The 20,181-nt window shown below is 43.2% G+C and overlaps 1 protein-coding gene across 11 annotated transcripts in view; it reads right to left on the reverse strand.

The window, feature by feature from the left end:
- ADAMTS17 (ADAM metallopeptidase with thrombospondin type 1 motif 17) overlaps positions 1-20,181 on the reverse strand; it is a 338,906-nt gene that overhangs the window by 247,108 nt on the left and 71,617 nt on the right. For all 11 annotated transcript variants that reach the window (XM_070620387.1, XM_070620368.1, XM_070620376.1 and 8 more), the window contains exons 5-7: positions 8,626-8,709; positions 7,722-7,879; positions 936-979 (exon numbers count right to left, since the gene is read on the reverse strand). In XM_070620387.1, the coding sequence (XP_070476488.1) occupies positions 936-979; positions 7,722-7,879; positions 8,626-8,709 (286 nt within the window). The remainder of the gene's footprint in view (positions 1-935; positions 980-7,721; positions 7,880-8,625; positions 8,710-20,181) is intronic.

Below are 20,181 nucleotides of genomic sequence, written 5' to 3' on the forward strand. Positions count from 1 at the left end.
ATTACCCACTGCTAGGACTCCATGGAAGCACAGGATTTTAACATTTGAATTCCACAATATACGTATTTTTCAATCCTATACTATTTTGCTTCAATTTACCTATAATTCTAAGCACATTTAATTTAGAATTTTGCTCTTGGCAACGCAATATTTCAACCTTCTGGTGAATAAAGGTTTGTTCTATAGCAAACAAAACTGGAAACCCTCTTGGTGTTTCCTCTGTTAACCAAGCACCCTATTCCTACACTCAAAGAGGGGTTCCAATTTGAAACATATGAGAAGTCAAGAGCAAGCCAGATATAAGTGAGGATAGGAGAGAGAGGAAAATGGCAAGTGAAGGGCAAGGTGGGGAGAAGGAGAAGGTACAGGAGCGGGGTAAGGAGAGGAAGGAAAATGTGTTTTCCAGCACTGCATGTTGGCATCACCACTGTCTGGAGGACCAGAAAGCGACGAACCTGGTGCCAAGGCTGGTGGAAGAGATAGTCTTACACACAATCATACTTCACTTCTCAGGACACTTGGTAAAGATCATCCACATGCACAAAAATAAACCAGTGAGCTTCTGTCTCACGACAATCGTGTAACTCAGAATGCTCCGCCTCCTCCATTGGTGACCAAGAGGCTCAGAGCCACATGTGCCCCCAACCATAGTAACTTTGGGGCAGCCTGGTGGCTCCTCCACTGGTTTAACTTTTCATATCTTCCTTATTAACCCATTGTCAGATATGTCTTCTTACATTAAAAAGTTGAAAATTTTTCAGGGAAAAAGAAGTAAAATAAACTCAAAGACTCAATTTACAAAAAAAAGAGGCAACAGAAAATACAGAGCTTGTAGAGCTGGACAGCTCCTTCAGACTGGAAGTGTTATCAAGAAGTCTCCAGATTATCAGAAGATATATCAGTCCCTTAGATTATTATTCTAACTCTAAGCTTACCAACGGTATCGCAGGGTTCATCTTTGTGTACGCAGAAATCTGTCCTAAAAAAAAAAAAGACATAATCAGGGATATGCAGTACCCCCAAGAATAGGAGAAGGAAACACTGTCAATTAATCTTGATTAGTCGTCCTGCCCACAGCAATGTTACTGCTGTAATGGTCATAGGTCATAGTGAAAAATAACCACTAGCAGCGTGTGCCAACAGTAACCCATCCACCACATTTCCAATGGGTAGGCCGAGTTGCTCCATACAAGACCCTCCTTTCACAGATAAACTATTCCATACATAACACTCAGTTGCTGGAAGGATTCCTTCCAACAGCGGGAAAAGTTTTGGAAAACGTTTGCCAAGTCATTTATCAAAAACAATTACTAGTCAAAATCATCAAACCATACTGACTTCCCCAAGCATCTCGGGCAGCAACTGGTTTTAGATACTAGAACAACTATGTATCACTTATACAAGAAGACAAAGAAAAGTTATCTCTACAAGTTAGACTCTTTAAAGCTCCCCAGGACCCCCAGGTGTGTGGCTATGGATAAACGAGACAGCAGAGATGCTTAATACCCGGTCCAGTCCCAGTTCTGTGGGTACACAGGTCTCCCTCTGGCCTCTTACGTGTAAAACAAGGAGTCTGGACCCTTATTTTCCAAAGCCAGAGCATTCCTATGCCTCCTTCCATAAGTTCCTACAGTCAGGAGATGACCAGAGTGCCAGCTGGGGCAGTGCCCTTCCTGGCACAGGGTAAGGAGAGTAGTGGCCTGGCCCAGATGAGGCAGCTCCTCCGAGGGCCCCAAGCTCATCGTCTCATAGAACCCTCAGGGGGCCGGCAGAAAGCACCCACTCACCTGCAGCTCTCTGAACACATTCAAGTGCAGCTTCAGGTTGAAAAGGCATATTCTGAAGCTACCTCCTCTAATTTAAAAAAAAAATCTTCCAGGACAGATGAGGCCAGTTAGATGAGGTTGGCACTAAGCAAAGTTGTGAAACTATGTGGCAGGTGCTACATGGGCCACACCTCCCTCCCCTTCCCTCTGTCAAAATCTGTTCTCAGGGAAGGGTCTGACCTGCCTCTCACACTAGGGACAATGATGAGAAGCTGAAAAAGGAAGCCTCAGGAATTGATTTTTCTGTCAAAGATGACCTTTTCGAAGACTAATTAACAGGAAGGAAGCAGCACTGACAGAGACGAAACCAAACAAAGAAAATCAGGGACATAAATATGCTCACTAGTCTGCTATGTATCTAATCCCAGTCCAACATTCTTGATCTGACACTCTTCCCATTTGAATGTTTTGGGTGAGACACACACACACACACATTGACACAAAGAGAGGGCTGGCCCATGACCTTGGTCCAGGGTTTTCCAGTGTGAGCATCTGAATATATTGAAAGCTTCATCCCTTTGCCTCGCCTGGGCAAAGGCAGAAAGCACGCACGGCCAGAAGCCCCACAGAAGAGAAGATGGTGCCACTCAGCAGGCGGAAGTGGCCGCCATCCCGGAGAAAGCCAGCACAGCCCTGTTGGCTGATGGGCGCTGTGCGTTCCCCCATCCATGGCCTCTCTGAAGGGACACAGGTGGGCTCAAATGATGGACCCTGTGGTGCCACATGTTGCTTCTCCTGAGGAAAAAGGAGGAGGTATGGTCAGCTCACGGAGGGCCAAGTTCAATGGGAGGCCCAGCTTAAAAAGGTCAGCCAAAATTTAAGTCTTCTCTCTTCTTCCTGTTCAAGGTCCTTTCTCAGAAAAGGAAAAGTAAGCTATCTGCCTGCAGGAGCAGCTTCATCTCCAGGTAATACAGCTCCCACTGCAAACTCACGCCAAACCCATACGTAGGGGCTGCAGGGCTGGTTTAGAGAATGAAACAAACAAACAAGCAAAAAACAAAAACAGGGTCCAGAGGTAGCTCCCCAGTCTCTAAGTACATTCAGGTTCCACTGTTCGTTCCTCAAGAGAAGGAAGACTATGCAGATCTCTGTAACAGGGTGGCCTTCGTGGGTGTTTGACCCGCGCAGTCGCACATGCTCCTCACTTAGGAGCCCCCCACCACCCAACCTGGCTTAATGCTGTGCTATCACTGTCTTAAAATTCTTAAGTTTTTGAACATGGGAGTCCCACATTTTCACTCTCCACTGGGCCCCACAAGCTAACTTTGCTAGTACTGTGCATGACCTACAGCTGGGGTATAATAAATTCTGGCTCCTTTATTAAACGACTGACATATATTTCCAGACCACTTTCAATGTGCCCTGCAAGCTTACTGGTGGTTGTGACTCTCCCCAGTGTTTGTAGATCTGGAAAAACGAACTTTATGGTCCTCAGATACTCACTGAGCTCTCACTATGAGCAAGGCCTGCAAGAGGCCCCCTTGGTCAGAAGGTCCAAGGGAAAGCAGTTCCTAGGGAGCTGGATGGAGTTACATGGGAGGGGAAGGTTGAGGGACAGCTGGAGGCATCCCCATAGTCAAGCTCCTGGCCAGTCCTGCATGTTTGTTCCGGTGTTTCCTGGGAGCGCAGACCTGGGTGTGGGGGGGCATCCCCCTTTCCTGGCTTTTGGGGGAGATGCAGAGCCAATAAAGCTTTGCCAGGTGTTGACAATGCCTGGAGACCAGTCCTCTGTATGGGCCCTATGTGGCCCCCAGACTCAGTCTACTCAAAGGTCCTTTTTAGCCCCAGACACAGCTACAGCTGCTGGAAATCCAGCTTCTGCCGCTTCTGGCTCAGCAGCCTCTGCTGGACCATGATGTCATGCTCACGTCTCCACAGCTGGCCATCTGTAGGGTTGGTGGGTGTCCAGGAGAATACACTTTCAGGCTCAGCCGCAGCCCACAAAGGAAAAAAAAAGAAAAGAGAACAGACCCTTGCAGCAGCCAGTCCCAGTCCCAGGACCCAGGGACACAGGCCCCTAAACACTGCCTGGTCTGTGCAGCCTCCGATTAGACCCTCAGCTCAGATTACTCTGGGAGGAAAGGACTGCTTCTCGAGAGCAGCAGCTGTCTCACACCCAATTTCCGTGCAAAAACATCAGCCCATTATTAACCCAACCTAGGGAATTGCAGCTCTCCACCTCTAATTATTAAACAATGCTTCTTGGCCAACTCAGCTTCCAGTCCTGACTCCAACGCTGCCTCCCTGTCCTTGTGGGAGGTTTTCAATTTAACATCTGTGAGAACCCAGAGGATGGGATGGCCACCGATTTGTTCAGCACAGCAGCTCCACAGCAGCAGGTGAGAGGAATCATGATTGCTCAGGTAGCTCATGAGCTGTCAACATGAAATGGAGAAAGAAAACACAGGCTCCTGGGCTGGCCGCAGGTACAGTCCAATCCAGGAGGCCTTTGCATCAGCTCTGGCTGCAGCTGAAGAAATCTTGCTTTTCCAGGCCGCCAGACATCCCCTCCCCAGCACCTGCACTCAGAACCACCCTCCTGCAATCAGGCACCACCCCCCATGTGCTTAGTTAAAAAAGAACACTTAAAATTTTTTATTGTGGTAAAATACACATAAAATCTACCATCTTAACCATTTTTCAGTGTACGGTTCAGCAGTGTTGAGTACATTCACGTTGCTGTACACCCAATCTCCAGAACTCTTCTCATTGTGCAAAACTGAAACTCCATATCCATTAAACAACAGCCCACTCCCTTCCCCCCTCAGCTCCTGGCAACCACCATTCTACTTTCTATGAATTTGAACACTCTAGGTACCTCATATGAGTAGAATCATACAGGATTTGTCGTTTTGTGACTGGCTTATTTCATTCAGCATAATGTCCCCAAGGTTCATCCATGTTTTAGTGTGTCAGAATTTCCTTCCTTTTTAAGGCTGAACAATATTCCACTGTATCTAGACACCACATTTTGTTTATCCATTCTTCCATCGATGGACACTTGAGTTTCCTCCACCTTCTAGCTATCATGAGTAATGCTTCTATGAAGATAGGTGTACAAAATATCTTTTCAAAACTCTGTTGTCACTTCTTTTGGGTATAGATCCAGAAGTGGATTAATTGGATCATACGGTAGTTTTATTTTTAATTTTTTGAGGAACTGCCATACTGTTTTCCACAGCAGCTGCACCATTTTACATTCCCACCAACAGTGAACAAGGGTTCCAATGTCTCCACATCCTCGCCAACACTTGTTATTTTCTGCTTTTTGTTTTTATAGTAGCCATCCTAATAGGTGTGAGATGTAAAAAAGAATATTTTTATGCATTTTATGCAGTGTAGTAAATAAGCTGTTAGGAGGCAGGAAAAGGAAAAAGAAAAGAAACCCTAATGGGCAGCATTCTCAGGCTGAGGGTCACTCATGTCTGCCGAAGGCATTTTGTAAAAGGGCTAATCCAGAAGTTTTGTCAACATGAATTTCAGTAACATTTATTGCCTCTGGAAAAAAAGGCTATTCGTTCCCTTACCAAAACCACTTTAAAAAGTGCTTTCTCCACCCAGACAAGGAAGGAAATAACTTATTATTTTTAACAAAACACCAGAATTTATATATTTTATATAGTATTTATACAAAGCACTTTCAAAGTAGTGACCTTAGAAGTTTAGCTGCATATTCCAAAGATGATATTATTTAGAGCTCCTCTCTAGTAAAAGTCTTTAGACTTTATCTAATTATCATTTGGAAAACGAGTCACATTAATTTATAGTCACACATAGACACGGTTCCCAAGGACTCCTGCCTGCTCCCCAAATCAAATCTACCACAGTCCTCAGGGTGTTTTACAGAAAGACCCAGAGGTTCCAAAAGCCATTTCAAAGCGACTTGAGCCATGGCGGCCTCTGGCCAGGGAGTGTGGGGGCCAAAGCTGCTGGGGGAGGTGGTACCTGGAGGTTCCCAGCACTCACTGAGATGGGCAAACCCAGATCCAAAGCAAGAACCAGGTCATGCTCGTCTCTTGTCCTTGGTGCCTGGTGGTGCACCAGCTGTATTGTAGGCAATCAGAATTACTGAATAGACCTCTTCTCAAAAGTCCCATTATACATATCACATCCTGTAGAAGCAGTAGATGTTCTCATCAGGGATCAGTGCGCTACAGAGCACACTTTAACCCTTTGGGGATGGCAACTGATGAATCATCGACAGGAGTGATGAGGCATCTGTTTGGTATTTGGCGGTGGCAATGTGCGTGTTCTGGGTTTTTCAAGAGGGGCAGGCTAGGGAGTTGCATTGCCTGATGCCTGAGGCTGAGGTCACAGAACTTCGCAAGCTACCTTTGGGATGTCAGTGGGCCAGGAGCTTGTAGTATGCAGCCCAAGAGATGCAATCAAGGAGGCTTTCTGGGCTCAAAACCAGTCTTAACTCTTCCTAGAAGGGCAGGCTGACTCCAAGCTAACGACAAGGTAAACTGTCCCCTTTCACGACTTCACCTCTGAACTCGGAGAAAAAGAAAGCATGTAACTTGGCAAGTAGTTTCCCTAAATTAAAAAAAAAAAATTCCTTAAAATTCCAAGTTGATATATTCACAGCCACTCTAATAAAATTTTGGTATTTTAATCTAATGGATTCAATTATCATGAAACATTTCTGCATGTTTTCTAATGGGGGATTTTCGTACGAACACATAACACATTCTATTTATATTACTGAAGCAAAGCAACCAAAGAAAATCAGCTTTTCTCAGAGAGGTGTGGGACACAGGGAAAAAATGAAATTGTCACATCTATATGTGTTGTGGATTGAATTGTGTCCCCCCCAAAAAAAGTCCAAGTCCTAAGCCCTGTACCTGTGAATGCGATCTTATTTAGGAAGAGGGTCACTGCAGATGCAATCAAGTTAAGATGAGGTCACACTGGATTAAGCTGGGCCCCAATTTGGACACAGGGAGAATAATATGTGACAATGGAGGAGAGATCAGAGTGATGCATCTACAAGACAAGGGATGCGGAGAATTTTCAGGGAACCACCAGAAGTTAGGGAGGAGGAAGGAAGCACCCTCCCCTCAAGCTTTCAGAGAGAGCATAGCCCTGCCCACACCTTGATTTCAGACTTTTGGCCTCCAAACCTGTGAGAGAACAAATTTCTGTCGTTTTAAGCCACTTAGTTCGTGGTAATTTGTTACTGCAGCCCTAGAAGACTAAAATAACATTGCTGCTGCCTGATGGAAGACTGCCTTTGGTTTCTATTGTCCAGGGCTGGGCCCCTGGTTCCCCTCTCAAGCTGGAAGAGGAAATCCAGCTGTAGTCTAGAAAGAAGCTTAGCTCCGTGCTTCAAATAGAGCCTCCATGTGAATTCCACGGGCATCTCTGCCCAGTGCTGTCGTCCCAGAGTGCCCTAGGGATGGGGCTGTGCACGTCACACACGACGTGCCTTGTGTAGACTTCCTCTCATAGAAAACCTGGGATATCTACTCTCCCTCAGGAGTGTGCTTTTGCCAGTCTGGAAGCAGCCTCAAACACAGGCTAGCTCTTTCCCAGTGAGCATTCTATTTGCAGGGGAGAAGTAGTACATGAATTTTCCTGGAAGTTTGAAGACTCTTGGGTAACCAGGATTGCAGTACTTTTATATTAACAATAACAACAATAATGGCTAATACTTATTGTGTCCTTTGGGCCAGGCACTATGAAAAGTGCTTCTCATGCTCATTTAATCCTCACACCTCGGAGGTAGGTACTATCATTTATCCCCATTTTACTGATGAGGAAACCAAGGCTCAGACAGGCGACCCAAGGTCTGACTTCCAAGCCTGAATTCCTAGCAAATTGCCCTCTCTCTTCTCCAATGGGAAATGTCTTTTCCCTCTCACGTTTTCAGCTACAGGCCAAACCCTGCTTTACCTGGTCACAAATACAGCGGCATCCACCGGGGGCGTATCGTCCTTCCCTCCTGGAACCTGATTGTTGCCGAGGTACCGGGCACCTCCATATTCCTCATTCTGCCAGTGACAGAAGCTCTCCAGGGACCGCTCGCCATGATGCCCAATGGACAACTTGGCCTAAAAGAAATCAGGGCGCAGTTAAAGAAGCAAACACCCAGGGAAGCCAGAGCTTATGTTCAGACTACAATGTGGACCCTAAGGTGGAGACAGCTGCTCAAAGGGATATCATTCACTGATGTGCTCCCCCGCAACACAAACTTAGTGCTGGTAGATGGATGCAGAGACTCAGAGAAAGGCCATCAGGGACCTTATTTGTAAGTTCAAATGAAGACTACGTTATTAAAGAAAAGCATTCTTCTTTCTGGCAACTGAACAGTGTACCCAACCAAGCATCGGTCCCTCATTCTCACATTCACTGCTTGACTCTGCAGGTAACATTGTCTTGTGGGAATGCACTCAATCAAAAGACCAGAAAATGATGCTACAGTGAATCCAAATCTGGCCTGAAGCTCAGGTATAGCTCCAGAAGGGTAGCCATGGGTCCGAAGATCTTACCATCAAGTCTTTGCACATATGTGAGACATGCCAGTACTGAAGGAGGGATACACATGGGCCCATTGCTCAGGGTTCCCTTGAGATTCTGAGCAGATTATATGCACACCAAACTTTCAGTAATGGTACCTTCCTTCCTCTCCCCCAACATCTGGCACCTGGCCCAGGGCACACTGTTGCCATCTGCAAAGCCAGGGAGCACAGATAAGACAGACAACCACCTGGACACCTCCTCAGCACTCAACAGCAACTAGGAAGCTAAGACCAGATACGTCCTCTATGTGCTCTGAAGGGTGCCGATGAGGACTTACAGGACGTTGTCGTAGCAGGACCAGCTTGGTAACTTGAATGTTAACTTTAATTCCAAGACTTTGGTGCTGAAACATATTGTATACCTATCAAGAAAGAAAAAAGAAATAGATAAAGACGTAAATATAAAAATTTTTAAAAGTACATTGGTATCCTGGATGGGATCCTAGAGCAAAGAAAAGATATTAGGTAAAAACTAAGGACATCTGAATAAACTATGGACTTTAGTTATTTGATATTGGTCCATTAGTTATAACAAGCATACCATACTAAGGTAAGATGTCAGTAATGGAAGAAACTGTATATGTGAATTCTCTGTACTACCTGTTCTAAAATAAAATATAAATGAATACAAATTTATAAGTAAATCATAAATATAAATTCTATTCATTAAAAATATTAATTAAAAATTAATATTAAAAAACAGCTTATGCTCTTCCAGTACCCAAAAAAATCTAAAGGAGGAATAATTATGTGAAATTCAAGTTACAGTGTTCATAGATAAAGTCTTATTGGAACAAAAAATCACACATATGTGAGAAATATAATCCAGATTTTATTTAAAAGGCCTTTTCAGACCAAAAAACTCCCATAAATATGAATTCCCCAAAAGAAATATGTATAAGATAGAAAACTCTCAAATCACACACACATGTATGCATACATACATATACATACACATAAAGCTAAGCTGGAATCAGTTGTTTAAAAAAAAGGTATAAGACAGGAGGTTCTGAAAAAAAGGAACGGATGGTAAATGATTCTGGCAGAAACCTCAAACCTTTCATTCTGGGCTTTTACGCAGGAGACTGAAGGGGATTTTTCTGAAGGGGAGGGAGGGGGTCAGTGCCTGTGGCCATCTGCCACAGTCCGTATCATGTGCGTCAGTCTGTATCATCTCTAACAGTCATCATAATCTGTTAAGGTTGGTATCTCCACTGCCCTGGACTCATCGAAATAAAGCCACCTGCTCAAGACCCACGGCCAGTAATAATGATGACCCCATTTCAAATCTAGCCTCGTCCAGTCAAAAAGACCATTTTCTTTCTTTAGTCCTTTAAGTCCTCATTCTAACCAAAGTTTGTCATTGAGATAAAAAGTTAAAGCAACAGAAAAGGCTATGTCTCTCTCAGTTTTGCACCTCTCGTTGGAGGAACTTAATTATAAGGATCTCAATATCAAGAAACCAAAGGAAAGCGTTTTGAGGGGAAGAAAGAGAAAACCTCAAATAAGGCAGAGGAATCAAAGTTGATGCAGATGGAAAAAAAGCCCACTGGATTTGAGGACCCTCAAGTCATTATCACCCGCCCGATCTCCTTTTCCATAATATGGAGAAAGCAGGAGGCAGGGAGGTACGTTGGGGAAGCTGATGAAGGTGGTAGAGTAAGATATAGAGCAACAAGGATGAGAACCTTTTGAATATTCTTTTATTTTTATTGAGGCAATACTTTTATACGTTTCATTATGTCCCGGTTTTTTGTTTGTTTTTTCCAGTTTTATTGAGATATAACTGACATATAACATTGTGTTAGTTTGAGGTGTACAACATGATGTTTTGAGACAGATAGATCCCAAAATGTTTACCACAATAGGTCTAGTTCACATCCTCACATAGTTGCAGTTCTTTTTCTTGTGATAAGAACTTTTCAGATCTACTCTCTTAACTTTCAAATATATGATACAGTATTGCTAACTATAGTCATCATGCTATACATTACATCTCCAGGACTTATCTTATAACTGGAAGTTTATACCTTTTGACCGACCCCCACTTTCACTCATTTCCCTACTTCCCGCCTCTGGTAACCACCAGTCTGTTCTCTGTATCCATGAGTTCTGTTTTTTAGATGCCACACATAAATGAGATGATACAGTATCTATTTTTCTCTGTCTGACTTATTTCACTTGGTTTTGAATATTCTACTTGTTTTTTTCTGATAGACATAATCTAGAGGGAGGATTTTCCAGTGGGAACATTAAAACTTTTCCCAGTTGGTGCTGTGTTCACCCGTACACCAGCAGCAACATAAAGCAACAACCACAGCAGAGGGCACAGCCACGGTTAATTCAGGCCACGTGAAGCTGGACACCGTGTCTGGCACACAAGCGTCAGAAGCCAGGCACGCACAGTGTGTGAGCATCTGTGCGACAAAGGAATTAACTGTGTCATTGCTTGCATTTCACTCTTTAAAAACCATTATTAAAGCAAAACAAAATCTTTATGTAATGGAATATTCTTTCCCACGAGGAAAACCAGAACACATTCAGTTGTTCTGTTCTCACTTTTTCTTCCCCCAATTTTTTCCCTCAAGAACAAAACAGCAGTCTTGTTTTTTGTTTTTTTAACACTAGACCATCCATAGGCCAATTCTGAAGTCATGTCTTAATTATCTATCCCCAAACCTGGGTGAAAAAGGGGAAAGCACATAATTTTTTCCTTGTTTTGATATTTTGAGAACCACCCAATGGCTATAATTCAAATTTTTCCAGAAATATTCAGCATTAGGATTGGGCCCAAACTGGAAAACCTCAATTCAAAACATGAGAATTAGGAAGAACGAAAACTTGAAGTTGGGAGGGAGAAAATTCAAGTCGCACAGGGTTTCATGGTGCAACCTACACATTGCCTGTAATGTTGACACCAGCCAAAGACATTAAAAAATATTGTAGGTTTAAAGAAGTAACATAGTTAAGCAATTCTCAGTGGCATTCTGACATGCCACATCAAAGAAGCATAAAGAAGCTGCATGGAATGATGCAAGTTTCAGGATGAACAAAAGTACAGGAAAAAACTCCCCTGCCAGAATCTCCCATTTTCTCCTCACTGGGCTGATGACACTTTCACGCATTTCATACACCACTACCCCAAAGGCTCAGTCATTTCCCTTGGAGCAAATGCACAAAAAAAGACGTGAGATAGAGGGGGAGCAGAAGCTTCATGCTCCAGGGGCTAGGAAGGAGGGGAAGATGGGGAGTTGTTTAATGTGTATAGTTTTAGTTTTGCAAGATGACAAAGTTCTAAAGATTGATGGCACAACAATGTGAATATACTTAACGATACTGAAACATACACTTATAAATGACTAAGATGGTAAATTTTGTTTTGCGTATGTTACCAAAATAAAAATTTTAAAATTAACACACAAAAAAAGCTTCATGCTCTCAACAACGTTCTCTGGTAAGCTTGTAGGAAGGCATGGACCCTGATGTGTAACTGGGAAAGCAGGTATGGGAGCCTGACCATGGCTACAGTGCCTTGTCACCTGATGTGAGCTGTACCATGCTCCCAGAAAGCTCCACAGGGAGCAAGGCAGGGCAGACATACAGGACCTCCCTCAAGGCCCAGCGCCAAGCCAGGCCAGCCAGACGAAAATCCGACGACAGCCATAAAACACAAAGCCGCAGGCCTCAAAGACATGTAGCAAAGTCTCCCCACCTTTTTTTCCCATGGAAATTCACACTCAGGAGAAGTCTCGAGGTGGCAGCCATCTGATGCTTAGGGAGACACCTGGCTGGGCAGGGGACAGCACAGCCAACTGTCTGGAAATTCTGTCTCCGGCATCCAGCTCTGGCTGTGTCCTGGCAAATGTTCAGATCCCTAGCTACTTTGTCACATTTCCTTGGCAGCCTAGGGGTCAAGCTGAGTGGACGCTCTATCAGCAGCACACTGTGGCTGTCCTGGCTGGGTGACCTGGGGACACAGTCAGAGAGGGGTAGAGAGGAACCAGAGAAGGAGCAGGGATGGGGGCACATGGGGAGGAGCTGTTCCCAACACCAAGCAGGGTTTTCACAGAAGCACCACCTACCTACGTGACTCAAGGCCTCCCCAGGACAGACCAGGACTGCAGATGACACTCGCGCAGCACATACAGTGCCATTCAGACCCCCACACAGCAGGGGGCGATGTTCTCTAGCACAGTGCCACTCAGAGGGGTCCCTGAAGCAGCAGCACCAATATCGCTTGGGCACTTGTTGGAAATGGACATTCTGGAGCCCAGCTCAGACCCACTGAATCAGAGACCCTGCAGGTGGACCCGGCCATCTGCATTTAACAAGCCCCCAGCAGTTTCCCGCTGACGGCTGCCCGGTATGAGAACCAAGGAGTGCTCTAACACCTTGCCAGTGTCTCTGGTCACCAGAGAGAGGCTTGCTGTCTGTTTCGAATGATAATTGAGTAAAATTAATGTCATGTTTCCTCCAAGCAGAACTTGCCTGGAACGTCCCAGGTTTTCATTCCACTCCATGGTTGTTAAGGAAGCTAAAAACAACCAAAGCTCTGTCAAGTGGCCCCATTTTCCAATTTGGCTGCTCAAACCCAGGGTTTCTAGTGTCAGCACCACCTGTTTCCGTCTGCAATTTGTTCTTTAAAAGATTCCTGCTCTTGTGTCACCACCACCCCCAAACAAAGGAAAATCAAGTTATGTAGGTAAAAAGGCACGACAGCACATTTTGAAAAACAAGAGCCGAATCCAGAGCACCCCCTGCGGCTCGCCTCCTGCTGGAAGACCTGGCCTGGCGGAGGCTTTTCTGTCCGCGTGTATGTGTGCAGGTGAGCAGTGTGCCAGGGACACAGAGCCCGGAGCTGGATTCCATTTCCCTGGACAAGAGCCAGGCAGAAGGATCTTATATAGCACAAATCAGTACAGGCCACTCTTCTGCTTAAACCTTGCAGCAGCTTCCTGTTGCACATGCAGCTAAGCCCACCCTCCATGCTCTGGCATACCAGCCCGCAGGGCCCACCCTCCGTGCCTAGCGTACCAGCCCGCAGGGCCCACCCTCCGTGCCTAGCGTACCAGCCCGCAGGGCCCACCCTCCGTGCCTAGCGTACCAGCCCGCAGGGCCCACCCTCCGTGCCTAGCGTACCAGCCCGCAGGGTCCACCCTCCGTGCCTAGCGTACCAGCCCGCAGGGCCCACCCTCCGTGCCTAGCGTACCAGCCTGCAGGGCCCACCCTCCATGCCTAGTGTACCAGCCTGCGAGGCTGGCTGGCTGGTGCACCTCTCATCACACCCCCACCCTCCCCATCACCCACCAGGATCAGCCTCTTTCTGTGCCTCTCCCAAACACCAGACTGACCCCCAGTGGCTGGCTTCTTAATGCCTTCCCTTCTAAGTGGAAGGTCACTCCTCACAGAGGTGTCCCGGGACGCCTCAGTCATTTGCTATCACCTGGATTTTTGCATAGCAGTTTATAAAATCTGCACACAAATCTTACTGATTTGTGTGTTGAGCACTGTCAGTCAGTCCCACTGCATGAGCTCCACGAGGATGAGACCTGTCACGGTGGTCCCTACTCTATCCGCAGGCCCTAGAAGAGTCCCTGGCACACGTCAGGGGCCCAGTCAATACAGCTGACTGGAATCAGTGAGTGAACCGCTTTCTAATTTTTATTTTTAATTGCAGTAAAATACAAATAACAAAATTTACCATCTTAACCATTTTTAAGTATGCAGTTCAGTAGTGTTAAATACCTTCACATTATTGTGCTCACATCCATGGAACCCTTTTCATCTTGCAAAACTGTACGTGTAGTCATTACACAACTTATTCTCTCCTCCCTGCAGAGCCTGGCAGCCACCACTCTCCTTTCTGTCTCTCTGAACTCGACTACTCTAGGCACCTCTTATAAGTGGAATCATAAGTACTTGTCTTTTTGTGACTGGTTTATTCCACTTAGCAGAATGTTCTCAAGGTAATCCATGTTGGAACATGTGTCAGAATTTCTCTCCTTTTTAAAGCTGAATAATATTCCATTGTGTATTCCATTTTGTGTATCTGTTCATCTTTCAATGCACACTTGAGTTGCCTCCTCCTCTGGCTGTTGTGAATAATGCTGTCATGAACACGGATGTACACATATCTCTTAGAGACACTGCTTTCAATTCATTTGTGTCTACACCCAGGAGTGGAATTATAGGATCACACGTCATGTGAGCGAACCACTTATACTCTAGCCTGTACAGTGGCTAGACACTTTGCTGGGATTCTTTTTCTTTCTTAGCTAAACAGCATCTATTGCTGTTTTCACTGGGGAAAATTCCCCCACAGGGTGAACTCTGAAAAAAAGCAGGGACCCTCTTCCCACTATAGAAATTGAAGGAGGTACCGGCCTCATTCTGGCCTGCCACAGCAGCCCTGGAGCAGGCCAGTTCCTAGGCACCCACCTAGGGCCCTGATGCCTGAAGGAGGGGCAGGGTAGTGGGGAGATGTTCCCAGGATACAGAAGCAGCAGGAGGTCCAGCAGTGCAAGATGAGCCCACACTCCTGGCCATACCTTGGACTTGCTCTCTTCTGCTGCCTGGCCTCCCAAAGGCCTCTGCCCCAAACACTCCCCCAAATTCTGAGCCTGGTAACCCAGCCTTCCTTTTAATTCCACATACACCTCCAAAAATATGATTCCTTTTCTACTTCAGTTAGCCCAGATTCAGTCTCTAATCAAAAGCCCTGACTGATGCAAGAACCAAGCTCACTGCTCCATGGTTTACAAAACTCCTTTCGTCCCTGTTTGAAAATAGGACCACTCGGCATGATGCTAGAGTTTTTTGGTACCTCTTCCTTGCTTAGCAAGTCCTCAAAAACGACCAAAATGTTTCTGCTCTCACAGCAGCCATTTCTTCACCAACTCTGAAGTCTAATGGAACAGGGCTCAGAGGTGAAGCCGATCACAGCAGCCAGCTGTTCTCTCAGTACAGTTCTTTCTCATCATGCTTGTTTTATCTTCTGCATCTTGATACATCCTCCTTGAAGGACAAGATGTGAGCTGAGAGGGGCTGAAGGAGACCACCCATAGCACAGGGGGCTGTGTGGGAGGTGTAAATATGTAATTACATTTATGTAGAAACACTTTCTACCAGAGTTTAGGACACCACATCTGTGTGAGATGCTTGGAATACAAAAGGCTTTTCAGAAGTAAGTTAATCAAGGAATTCAAAAAGGAAAGCCAGTGTTTACACGACTTCAGCACTAAATCCATTGCAAAAGATGTTGGTAGATGGCATTAGTTACTCATTTACGAGTTCACAGATTCCACGAATATTTTTCGATCATCTCCTGCACATGTAACAGGCACTGGGTAAATAATGGTGAAGGTGTACACATAGTCCTACCTTGATGAATTTACGGATGGTGAAAAGACAGCTAATAAGTGGGGTGGGTTTTTTTAAATTGTGTTAAATATGCATAATACGAAATTTATCATTTTTCACATTTTTAATTGTACACTTTAGAGGCATTACATTGTTGTGCAGCCATCACCACCACCCAGCTTTAGAACTTTTTCATCTTCCCTAATTGAAACTCTGCACCCATTAAACACTAACTGTCCATTCCCTCCTCCCTCCAGCCTCTGCAAACCACCATTCCACTTTCCATCTCTGTCAATCTGACTACTCCATGCAACTCATACAAATAGCATCACACAGTATTCATATAGTATTTGTACTTTCGTGACAAATGTCCTCAAGGTTCATCTGTCTTATAGCATGTGTCAGAATTTCCTTCCTTTTTAAGGCTGAATAATATTCTCCTGTATGGAAAGAGCATATTCTGCATACCCGTTCATCTTTCGATAGGCACTTCGGTTGTTTCCTCCTTTTGGCTATTATGGATGACGCTCCTATGAACATGTGTGTACAAATATCTGTTCACAACACTGCTTTCACTTCTTTGGGATATATAGCTGGAATTACTGTGGAATTACCGGATCATATGATAATCCTATTTTCACTTTTTGAAGAACCACCACACTGTTTTCCATAGGAACTGCACCATTTTACAGTCCCAACAACAGTGCACAAAGGTTCCCATTTCTCCCCATCCTCACCAACACTTGTTATTTTACTTTTTAAAAAAAAAAAATAGCATCCTAATGAGAGTGAAGCGGTAGCTCATTTTGGTTTGGATTTGCATTTCCCTAATGATTAGTGATGCTGAACATCTTTTCTTGTGCTTATTGGCCACTGGCATATCTTCTTTGGAGAAATGTGTATTCAAGTCCTTTGTCCATTTTTGTTTTTTCTTGTTGAATTTTAGAAGTTCTATATATATTTTGGATATTATCGGATATGTAATTTGCAAATATTTTCTCCCATTCTGTGAGTTGCCTTTTCACTCTGTTGATAGCGTCCTTTGATGCACAAAAGTTTTTACATTTAATGAAGTCAACTTTGTCTATTTTTTCTTTTGCTACCTATGCCTTTGGTACAACTTATACCCAAGAAACCATTGCCAAATCCAATGACGCTTTTCCCATATGTTTTCTTTTAAAAATTTTATAGTTTCAGCTCTTATGTTCAGGTCTTTGATCCATTTTGAGTTAGTTTTTTTAATATACTGTTAGGAAAGGGTAAAACTTCATTCTTTCGCATGTGGATATCCAGTTTTCCCAGCACCATTTGTTGAAAAGACTGTCACTTCTCCATTGAATCGTCTTGGCACCTTTGTTGAAAATCACTTGACCATACGTGTCAGGGTTTATTTATGGGGTCTCTGTTCTATTCCATTGGTCTGTATGTTTGTCTTTATGCTAGTACGACAGTATTTTGATTACTATAGATTTGCCGTATATTTTTAAATCAGGAAGTGTGAGCCCTCCAACTTTGCTTTTCTTTTTCAAGATTCTTTTGGCTATTCAGGGTCTTTTGAGATTCCATACCAATTTTAGGATGGATTTCTCTATTTCTGCAAGGAAAAATGTTAGGATATTGCTAGAGGTTGCACTGAATTTATAGATTGCTTTGGGTAGTACTAACATCTTAATAATAAGTCTTATAATCCATGAACATGAGTGTCTTTCCATTTATTTAGAGCTTCTTTAATTTCTTTCACCAATGTTTTATAGTTTTTAGTGTACAAGTCTTTGACCTCCTTGATTAAGTTAATCCCTAATTATTTTATTCCTTTGGATGCTATTGTACATGGATTGGTCTTCTTAATTTCCTGTTTGGATTGCTCATTGTTAGGTACAGTAGTCCCCCCTTAACTACCAGGGATATGTTCCAAGACCCCCAGTGGATGCCAGAAACTGCAGATAGTACTGAACCGTTATATATGCTATGTTTTTCTCCACACACACATACCTATGATAAAGTCTGATTTATAAATTAGGCACAGTAAGAGATTAACAATAATAAAACAGAAAAATTATAATATAATGTAATAAAAAATACACGAATGTGGTCTCTCTCTCAAAATGTCTTACTGTACTGGTACTGTATTTTCAGACTGGTTGACTGTGAGCACCTGATACCACAGAAAGCAAAACTGTGGATAAGGGGGGACTACTGTACAGAAACACAGCTGATTTGTGTGTTGGTTTACATTCTACTACTCTGCTGAATTATGTTATTTGTTCTAAGATTTTCTTTATGGAATTTTAAGGTTTTCTACATATAAGCTCATGTCGTCTGTGAACAGATAATTTACTTCTTCCTTTCCTATTTGGATGCCTTTTCTTTTTCTTGCCTAATTGCTCTAGCTAGGACTTCCACTACTATGCTCAATAGAAGTAGTGAAAGCAGGCATCCTTGCCTTGTGCCTGATGGTAGAGGAGAAGCGTTCAGTCTTTCACCATTGAGTATTATGTTTGCTATGGGTTTTTCATATATAGCTTTCAGGATATCAAGGTAGTTTCCTTCTATTCCTAGTTTGAGTGTTTTTTATCATGAAAATCTGTTGAATTTTATCAAATGTTTTTTCTGCATCAATTGAGATGATCATGTGGGTTTTTTTCTTCATCTGGTTAATATGGTGTATTACATTGAGTTTTATATGTTGACCCATCCTTGCATTTCAGGAATAAATCCCTTTTTTTTTTTTTGAGGAACATTAGCCCTGAGATAACTGCTGCCAATCCTCCTCTTTTTGCTGAGAAGGACTGGCCCTGAGCTAACATCCATGCCCATCTTCCTCTACTTTACATGTAGGACACCTACCACAGCATGCCTTGCCAAGCAGTGCCATGTCCACACCCAGGATCCAAACCAGAGAAACCCGGGCTGCTGAAGTGGAACGTGTGCACTTAACCGCTGCACCACCAGGCCAGCCCTAAATCTCATTTTATCATGATGTATAATCTGATTTTTGTTTGCTAGCATTTTGTTGAGGATTTTTGCAATAATATTCATAAGGGAGACTGTTTTCTTATTCATAAGGAACTGTAGTTTTCTTTTCTTGTAGTGTCTTTATCTGGCTTTGGTATAAGGGAAATGCTGGCCTCATAGAAAGAGTTAGGAAGTGTTCTCTCCTCTTCAGTTTCCTGGAAGAGTTTGAGGAGGATTGGTTAGTTAGAGTTCCTTTAAATGTTTGATAATATTCACCAGTGAAGCTGTCAGGTCCAGGGCTTTTCTTTGTCAGGAGACTTTTGATTACTGACTCAATCTCCTTACTAGTTATGAGTCTGTTCAGATTTTCTACATCTTTGTGATTAAGTCTTGGTAAGTTTTGTGTTTTTAGGAATTCTTCCAGTTTAGCTAGGTTATCCCATCTGTTGGTGTACAATAGTTCACAGTATTCTCTTACAATCCTTCTTACTTCTGTAGGATTGGTGGTCATGCCCCCACTTTTGTTTCCGATTTTAGTAATTTGAGGGGTTTTTTTAATTAGTCAGTCTAGCTAAAGATTTGTCAATTTTATTAAGTTTTCTGAAGAGTTAACCCTTGGTTTTGTTGATTTTCTCTATCGTCTTTCTATTCTTTATCTACCTCATTCTAATCTTTATTATTTCCTTATTTCTGCTAGCTTTGAGTTTAGTTTGTTCTTCTTCTTCTAGCTCCTTAAGGCATAAAGTTAGGTTGTTGATTTGAGATCTTTCTTTTTTAATGTAAGCATTTATAGCTATATATTTCCCTCACTGTTCCAAAAGTTTTGGTATGTTGTATTTTCATTTTTATTCATCTCTATGTATTTTCTCATTTCCCCTGTGGTTTCTCCCTTGATCCACTGGCTGTTATGTCATATAACTCCCACATATCTGTGAATTCTCTAGTTTTCCATTGTGCTTGGAGAAGACATTTTGTATGATATCTTTCAAATCTGTTGAGACTTAATTTGTGACCTAATATATGGTATATCCTGGAGAATATGTCACGTGCACTTGAAAAAAAGGAATACTCTTGTTGGGTAGCATATTCTGTATGTCAGTTAGATCTAGTTGGTTTATTGTGCTGTTCAAGTCCTCCAGTTCCTTGCTTATCTTCTTGTCTAGTCTAGTTGTCTTACCCACTATTGAGAGTGGAGGGTTGAAGTCTCAAACTATTATTACAACTGTGTATTTCTACCTTCAATTCTACCAATTTTTGCTTCATATATTTTGATGGTCTATGATTAGGTGCATAAATACTTATGATTCCTATATCTTTTGCTGTATTGAATCTTTTATTAATATATGGTATCTTTGTCTCTTGTAAGCTTCTTTTGACTAAAGTCTACTTTGTGTGATATCAGTAGAGCCACTCCTGCTCTCTATGGTTACTATTTGCAATGGAATATCTTTTTCCATCCTTTTGTTTTCTATTTATTTGTGTTCTTCGATCTAAGGCAGTATATAGTGGGATCATGTTGT

This window comes from Equus przewalskii, chromosome 1 (genome assembly GCF_037783145.1).
Source record: "Equus przewalskii isolate Varuska chromosome 1, EquPr2, whole genome shotgun sequence".
In the NCBI taxonomy this organism is placed as follows: Eukaryota; Metazoa; Chordata; class Mammalia; order Perissodactyla; family Equidae; genus Equus; species Equus przewalskii.